The 8,544-nt window shown below is 48.1% G+C and overlaps 1 protein-coding gene across 1 annotated transcript; it reads left to right on the forward strand.

The window, feature by feature from the left end:
* Window positions 1–1,232: 1,232 nt before the first annotated feature.
* Window positions 1,233–6,829, forward strand: LOC311131525 (leucine zipper putative tumor suppressor 2 homolog; the record flags this gene model as incomplete). Its single annotated transcript, XM_084164558.1, has 4 exons — window positions 1,233–1,802; window positions 1,967–2,572; window positions 2,795–3,064; window positions 6,083–6,829. The coding sequence occupies 4 exons, from the start codon at window positions 1,233–1,235 to the stop codon at window positions 6,827–6,829; spliced, it is 2,193 nt and encodes a 730-aa protein (XP_084020684.1).
* Window positions 6,830–8,544: the final 1,715 nt, after the last annotated feature.

Here is an 8,544-nt window from a genome sequence, read left to right on the forward strand (position 1 = left end):
TTTTTCCTCATCAATCTACACACAATACCCCATAATGACAAAGCAAAACAGGTTTTTAGTCATTTTTGCAAATGTATTAAAAAAAAAAAAAAAATGAAATATCTTATTTACAAAAGTATTCAAACCCTTTGCTATGAGACTCTACAGTATACTGTTTACTTTACTGTATGTAGTATTTCTGTTTGTCATACAACTGCCCCAACTTTCTTTATCCATCAGTTATGATCCGATAAAATAAGTAGGGATCACTTATTACCCCTCCACTCTAATTAGAATGTCATAATCACAGTTAAACCTTAGTGGTAGGCTGTTTGTCTTGGCAGGGTGGCACACTGTGTGGGCATTGCCAGCAGTGCCCTTCTGGTGCCTAGCTGGCTGGCTGTAATTAATGAGGAGCTGGCTGGTTGATAGACACGCCACAGTCCCATTAATCACTGTCCTGGTCTTAACACACTGGGTTTGTTTGTGTGTGTGTGTGTGTGTGTGTGTGTGTGTGTGTGTGGAAAATGATTTACATAGTTTAGGGCTAGTGCCGTATCTGGATTTAGATCCTGACTTCACAGAGCTCTGACACCGAACTGTCTCCAACAGGACACACCTGTCCCTGGGACCTCATTATGCTCTGGATGACTCCTACAGTAGTGATGATGTATTTAAAATGCACAAATGATTTTTTTAAACAAGGTGGTGCCATTTCCTGCAATCCTGCAAAAGGCTTAAATGATTACATAGGGGCGCAGCCAGTCCACAAGGTGGGGCAGTAGCCCTCTTACATTCTTTGGGGTGAACCCTGGCACAGCTGGGTGCCTGCAAACACGAAGCGAGACCTCATCATCATGCGCCATGTCCTGTCTACCATTGTTCTCCCCTCACCACCAGACGCTGTGCCTTGGGACTGATGATGTCACAGTCTATCTGTGTAGTGTTGCAGTTTGGATGAGATCACCGGTTGGGAGGAGATGGTTGCCATGGTGTGCACGTGTGTGTGTGTGCGTCAGGCTCGTGTGTGCGATATCATTTCTATCTGCAATATTCAGAACACTGAGCCCTCCTGAACACGACCCTGGATGGTTTGATAGTCCAAACAAGCTGTATATTCCTAATATTCCTACTGTAACGCTTTGTTATTGCTTTGCTACTTTGCTAGTTCCCATTCATCTGACTGACTGTGTCCCTCTGTTTCTCCCTCTGTCCCCCAGATCGTGTGGGTGTCCCACTGAGCAGCAGCCACCATGGCCCTGATTCAGGCTCTGCCCATGCCGGCTGAGCGCCACCACACCCCCGGCCTCAACGGAACCCCCCGCCGTCGCCCCTCTGCCCCCTACACGCCCCCCAACCTCCCCTCCACCTCACCCGCCTCCAACTCCCAGGAGGCCATGGGCTCCGTCAGCAGCCTCATCGCCCACCGCCCCGGCCCGGCCCACCTGGCGCATCAATACCGGCCCGTTGATATAGGCCCCGAGCCGGGCACCTCCAGGCTCCACAGAACCACATTGGGCGCCACTTCCTGCCTGGGCTCCTCTGACACATCCCAGGATCAGCTGCTTAGTAGCCTCACTCCGCCTGGCAACAGGAAGCCCTTGATGGTGATTGGCTCCAGTAAGGACAGCAGGACCAATGGGAATTACTCATATCTGAACCAGCACTATGAGGGGGACTGGAATGACAACCATGTGGCTCATGGAAGCCCCAGGACCGGGATTGACACAGAGGAGGCCAAGGAGGGGCAGCTGGAGAGCCTCAACGGGAACGTAGGAGGAGCCCCGCCCAAACTGGTCCTCGTGTCGGGGAAGCTGGAGAAGGTGAGTATGGCCCTGTCCAGGCTATATGGTAGTCATTCAGTCTCCTCGAAATGTACAGTAGATCAATCTACTCTCACAGTAACACGATTAGAGCAAATAAATTAAACATTCACTGAATATACATTATTTACAACCTCTTACCCAACAATCCTCTCACCCCTCAGAACATGGAGAAAACAGTGATCCGGCCCACCGCCTTCAAACCCGTCATCCCCAAGAGCCGCAACTCCATGCAGTACCTCTCCCCTCGCCACGACCGGGCCAGCCTATCAGACAGCCAGAACAATCTCAACCTGTTGTCACCTGGTAGCCAGACGGACACTTTGTCGCCCTGCTTGGAGAAACGCACCTCCTACAGCAGTGGGCGCCACACGGGCGGTGGCAGCCAGACCTGCTCCATGTCTGACTCGGGCCGGAACTCCCTGTCGAGCCTGCCACCCTATGGCAGCGTCCCCTACAATCTGGCGCCCGCAGACACCCCGCTTGGCAGTGGCCACCTGGAGCCCATGAAGACGGCGCCTGCCAATGTGCACGGGCACTCCAACTCGGACAGCGGGCTCTCCTCGTCCAGTAAGAGCACAGGGTCGGGGTCGCTGAGCGGGCGCGTCCAGCCCCTGTCGGACAGTGGGTCAGGCGGGCGGTCGCCAGCCCCCGTGGAGGGTGGGTACGAGGGGGTGGTGAGGGACCTGGAGGAAAAGCTGAGGGAGAGAGATGTGGAGCTGCAGCAGCTCCGAAACAACCTGGACGAGAACGAGATGGCCATTTGTCAGGTACGTGGTGGTATAAATGGAAGACACAATCATCTTCCTTCACATATTCTAAAACACATGAAGGCATGCAAACGTACATACACCTGGCACACACACCATTTACCATCACACTCAAACCATTACAATCACTGTACACACACGCAGGCATGCATGCACACATACGATGCAACCCCCCCCCCCCCCCCCACCCAACTTCCTTCCCTGTCTCCCCTCTCCCCCCAGGTTTATGAGGAGAAGCAAAAGCGCTGTGAGCTGGAGCTGGAGGAGCTGCGTCAGACCTGTGCCACACGGATGCAGACCCACTCACAGAAGGCCCAGCGCGCCCAGCAGGTGCTCCAGCTGCAGGTCTTCCAGCTGCAGCAGGAGAAGAAGAAGCTCCAGGAGGACTTCAGCCAGCTGCTGCAGGAGAGGGAGCAGCTGGAGGAGCGCTGCACCTCCTACGAGCACGAGAAGATCGAGCTAGGGCCCCGGCTGGAGGAGACCAAGTGGGAGGTGAGATGGGCCATAATACTGTCTGTGGCGGCCCCCTACCTCCTAGGCCTTGGCACTTCAGTATATATTGTAGACAAAGCGGATGGAGGTCTGTCCCAACACTAGCAGTATGTGTACTACTCAGGTAGAGACAGTGGATTTTAAATACCACTGTAAACCCTTTTGAGTAATTGCTGTAGTCTAGTACAAACGGTCCGCTCTGTAAGATGCTGGCGGGCAAGAGTCTGGCACGGTGTCGCATCATCATCAATCACATTATAACAAAGACACCAAGCTGGCTGCCTTCCTGTCTCTATCTCTTCTCTCTCGCTCTCTCTCTCTCTCTCTCTCTCTCTCTCTCTCTCTCTCTCTCTCTCTCTCTCACTCAGTCACTCTCTCTCTCTCTCTCTCTCTCTCACTCAGTCACTCTCTCTCTCTCTCTCTCTCTCTCTCTCTCTCTCTCTCTCTCTCTCTCTCTCTCTCTCTCTCTCTCTCTCTCTCTCTCATACAGTGCATTCGGAAAGTATTCAGACTCCTTCAATTTTTCCACATTTTGTTACGTTACAGCCTTATTCTAAAATAGATTAAATATTTGTATTTTCTCATCGATCTACACACTATACCCCATAATGACAAAGTGAAAACAGGTTTTTAGAAAATGTATTAAAATAAAAAACAGATACCTTATTTACATAAGTATTCAGACCCTTTGCTATGAGACTAGAAATTGAGCTCAGGTGCATCCTGTTTCCATTGATCATCCTTGAGATGTTTCTACAACTTGATTGGAGTCCACCTGTGGTCAATTCAATTGATTGGACATGATTTGGAAAGGCACACACCTGCGCTCCGAGACAGGATTGAGTCGAGGCACAGATCTGGGGAAGGGTACCAAAACATTTCTGCAGCATTGAAGGTCCCCAAGAACACAGTGGCCTCCATCATTCTTAAATGGAACAAGTTTGGAACCACCAAAACTGAGCAATTGGGGCAAAATGGCCTTGGCAAGGGAGGTGACCAAGAACCCGATGGTCACTCTGACAGAGCTCATGCTGTGGGGATGTTTTTCAGTGGCAAGGACTGGGAGACTAGTCAGGATCGAGGGAACGATGAACGGAGCAAAGTACAGAGAGATCCTTGATGAATACCTGCTCCAGAGAGCTCAGGACCTCCGACTGGGACGAAGGTTCACCTTCCAACAGGACAACGACCCTAAGCACACAGCCAAGACAACGCAGGAGTGGCTTTGGGACAAGTCTCTGATGTCCTTGAGTGGCCCAGCCAGAGCCCGGACTTGAACCCGATCAAACATCTCTGGAGAGACCTGAAAATAGCTGTGCAGCGACGCTCCCCATCCAACCTGACAGAGCTTGAGAGGATCTGCAGAGAAGAATGGGAGAAACTCCCCAAATACAGGTGTGACAAGCTTGTAGCGTCATACCCAAGAAGACTCGAGGCTGTAATCGCTGCTAAATGTGCTTCAACAAAGTACTGAGTAAAGGGTCTGAATACTTATGTAAATGTGATATTTCCGTTTTTTTTTTATTAAAACTTTGCATAAATGTCTAAAAACCTGTTTTTGCTTTGTCAATATGGGGTATTGTGTGTAGATTGATGAGGGGAAAAAACAATTGAATCCATTTTAGAATAAGACTGTAACGTAACAAAATGTGGAAAAAGTCAAGGGGTCTGAATCCTTTCCGAATGCACTGTATATTGTCATATTCCCTCATATATTCATAGGACTTAGTTTGTGGTGTGACTCCTCTATATATTAATGATGGGTTGTTCGCGAATGAACATCTCTTTTTGAACAGATCTTTTTGGTGAACGTCGGGAACCGAATCGCATTTGTAAAAGAGCCGTTCATTTGGCTCCCTGATTTGCATACTGTTACTATTGCTTTTAAGCTCACAATTATCTGCGGATAAATTATAAAAACATTCTGTGAAGATGGTAATTCCTCACCGCAGGAACAATAGAAAGTGAGGAGAGAGAGAGCCTCATTCTGGTCCACACATGTTTTTGCAGTGCGTAAAAATGTTTTCTTAAAAAACATTTGTTGGCCATCTAATAATTTGGTCAGGTAAAAATGTATTTGAACTCTCATGTCGGGATCTGACATAATGGCAGGCAACTTTATAGGTTTAACATAAGAGATTTGCTATTTTTGTCATGGTTTGGACATGTCATGGTACATTTTTAAGCACTACTGAACGAAGAGCCGTTTGGGAGCCAAATGAACAGCTCTTTTAGCTGAACGGAGCCAAATGATCCGGCTCACCGAAAAGACTCGGAATGCCCGTCACTACTACTGAGTGTAGAAAACATTAGGAACACCTGCTCTTTCCATGACATAGACCAGGGATGGGCAACTCCAGTCCTCAGGGGCTGGGGTGGTGTCACACTTTTTCCCCATCCCTAGAAAACACAGCTGATTTAAACTAATTGCATTCTAAACTGAAGATCATGATTAGTTGATAATTGAAGTCAGGTGTGTTAGCTGGAGCAAAAGTATGATACCAATCAGGCCAACGAGGACTGGAGTTGCCCATCCCTGACATAAACTGACCAAGTGAATGCAGGTGAAACCTATGATCCCTTATTGATGTCACCTGTTAAATCCACTTAAATTAGTGTAGATGAAGGGGAGGAGACAGGTTAAAGGATTTTAAATCCTTGAGACCTAGATTGTGTATATGCCATTCAGAGGGTGAATGGGCAAGACAAACTATTTAAGTGCCTTTGAACGGGGTATGATAGTAGGAGCCAGGCGCACCAGTTTGAGTGTGTCAATAACTGCAACGCAGCTGGGTTTTTCACGCTGTGTATCAAGAATGGTCCATCACCCAAAGGACATCCAGCCAACTTGACACCAGCATTGGAGTCAACATGGGCCAGCATCCCTGTGGAACGCTTTCAACACCTTGTTGTCCATGCCCCGACAAATTGAGGCTGTTCTGAGGGCAAAAGGGGGTGCATTAGGTGTTCCTAATGTTTTGTGCACTGCGTATATGACACTAGTTGTGTTTCCTCCAGGTGTGTCAGAAGTCTGGGGAGATCTCCCTGCTGAAGCAGCAGCTGAAGGATGTCCAGGGGGAGCTGGCTCAGCGCGTGGGGGAGATTGTCTCTCTGCGTGGCCAGCTCCGGGACTCCCGTGGTGAGCTCACCACCAGCCAGGCCCTGCTGCAGGAGGCCACCTCCGCCGGCCGCCTGCGCACCCTGGAGCTGGAAGTTTGCCAGAACGAGCTGCAGCGCCGCATGAGTGAGGCCCAACTCCTCCGTCAGAAGGTGGGCCGCCTGGAGGAGGAGACGGCCCGCTTCCGTGCAGACGCCGCAGCCAATCAGACAAGCCTCCAGGGCCCCGCCCACAATGGTAGTGGAGGCAGGCAGTGCCAGGCCTTCCCGGAGGAGCCACATTTGTTGACCTATGAGAGCGACGAAGCCAAGGCCAAGCTGGCCTATGAGAGCGAGGCCCTCCAGAGCCTCCGGGTGCAGATGGAGAGTCTGAGGGCGGAATTAGCCACAGAACGCCAGCGGGGGGAGGAGCAGGCGTGCAGCTTTGAGGAGGAGCATAGGGTCTGGCAGGAGGAAAAGGACAAGGTGATCCAGTACCAGAAGCAGCTGCAGCAGAACTACGTGGGGATGTACCAGAGGAACCGGGAGCTGGAGGGTATGCTGCGGGAGCTCAGTCTAGAACTGGAGACTCGGGACGAGCTGGAGGAGCTGGACGAAGGCAGCGGCAACGAGATCAACTTTGACGAGATCACCGCTACTGAGATCTGACACCACCACCTTTTCTCTCTGTGTCTCCTTCTGTCTCTCTATCTGCCATATGCATGTGATCCACTAGGAGCGTCTATAGGAAGCCGGATAGCCTCTATAATTACTTAGGTCACTTCAGAATCCTTCAGTAGGTCTCCATCAGGGTCTCTACAGTATGTAGTAGTCTTTCTATAGTTGGTCTACTCTCCCTATGTTCCTGCGCTTCCACTCCGTCTCACAAATGTCTTATTATTATGGTTGACTCCCACTGGCTAATGTCGACAAACACACACACAGCGGCTGTTTCTAATCTATATTTCAAAAAGGAGTTGAAGCTCTGTGTGCTACAGTAGGCTCCTCCCACTTGTGAACATCTAGTCAAAACATGGATATTCTAAGCAGATATTACTAATTTGGTTTGTTTCCCTTACCTTTTTTAGATTACGCTGGGCTTATGTTCAATGTAATATAAGACTGCCAACATTTATAAGACCTTGATATTAAGCACACAAACAAAAAATATGAATTTAAACAAAACATTTAAATGCTATATCTGAGGAACTGAGGAAGTCTTAAAATTCTACAAAAAACATACCACTGTGGCAAGCATTTTTGGAGGGTTGAATTTATTGGGCCTTTCTGAAACTGGAGCTGGTGGAGGGGTTGCAGGTAGTCCCTCAGATTTCTGAAAAGATAACACAATTTCAACCCTTATGGGCTTTAAATCGTACACACACAAACACAGTGTGATCTGATGTGACAATATAAGAGTGCACTGACAGGGAGAGTGATGGTGAAGTCAGATGAGTCTCGTACAGCGTGGCGGGAATACATCCTTTCTTTCTGTGGTATTCACTGAACATCATGTAACTCTCCTCCAAATGTGGACTTCCTCCTTGTTCACTGTGGGTGTTCTTGGTAGGTAGAGCCTGATGACACTCGATTTCTTCGGCATGTTGTTCTCGAATACAACAGGTTAATTGGCAAAAAGAAGGGAAACGCTTCAATGTTACCATTACCAAAAGTCTCCTCTTTCCATGACACATTTGAGTATCTAAATATGAATTTTCCTTTTACACACACAGGATGTCATTTTATTCCGTATCTGCACAGTATCTTTAGCTAGCAAAACGGAAACCGTGGAAATTCTAAGGAAACATGTCACTAAAGCACACTCAGACAACAGATATGCTTTCTATTGTTGTGAAGAGAATCAACTTTACCTTTGTGATCTCACTTCCGTAGAAGTACAATAGCATGGATGGATTAATCTCTATGGATCGTTGTGTTTCTCTGCCAATATTTATATGCCGCTCTGGCTATTTGTGAAAGTGCTTTTTGTACAGGTGAGAGGACATGCACTAAGTGAGAGATGTTTAGTCTTTTATAAAGTTAAATTAGACTGGCCAAGCTATGACTGTTATCTTTTCATAAACTTCTGTATAAAGAAGCACACCCATCCACAAGAGGAAGACACTTACATGTCCCCATATCGCTGTTAACCCTTCATTGTAGATATCCCTAATACTGACAAATCATATATGGTGAAATATAGATATTATCTATTTCAAAATAAACATAGCCACTGTGAATAGACCAAAGCAATGTCACATGTTCTGTTGGGTCCTTACAGTACCATGTCTGCATATTGATGTTTGAGTGAATGCCCCTTCATATATTCTAAAGAAAATTATCCACAGTATTTGTATGAAGACATTAAATGTATATTTTCATGC

The sequence above is a fragment of the Coregonus lavaretus genome (assembly GCF_964263955.1).
Source record: "Coregonus lavaretus genome assembly, chromosome: 1".
In the NCBI taxonomy this organism is placed as follows: domain Eukaryota; kingdom Metazoa; phylum Chordata; class Actinopteri; order Salmoniformes; family Salmonidae; genus Coregonus; species Coregonus lavaretus.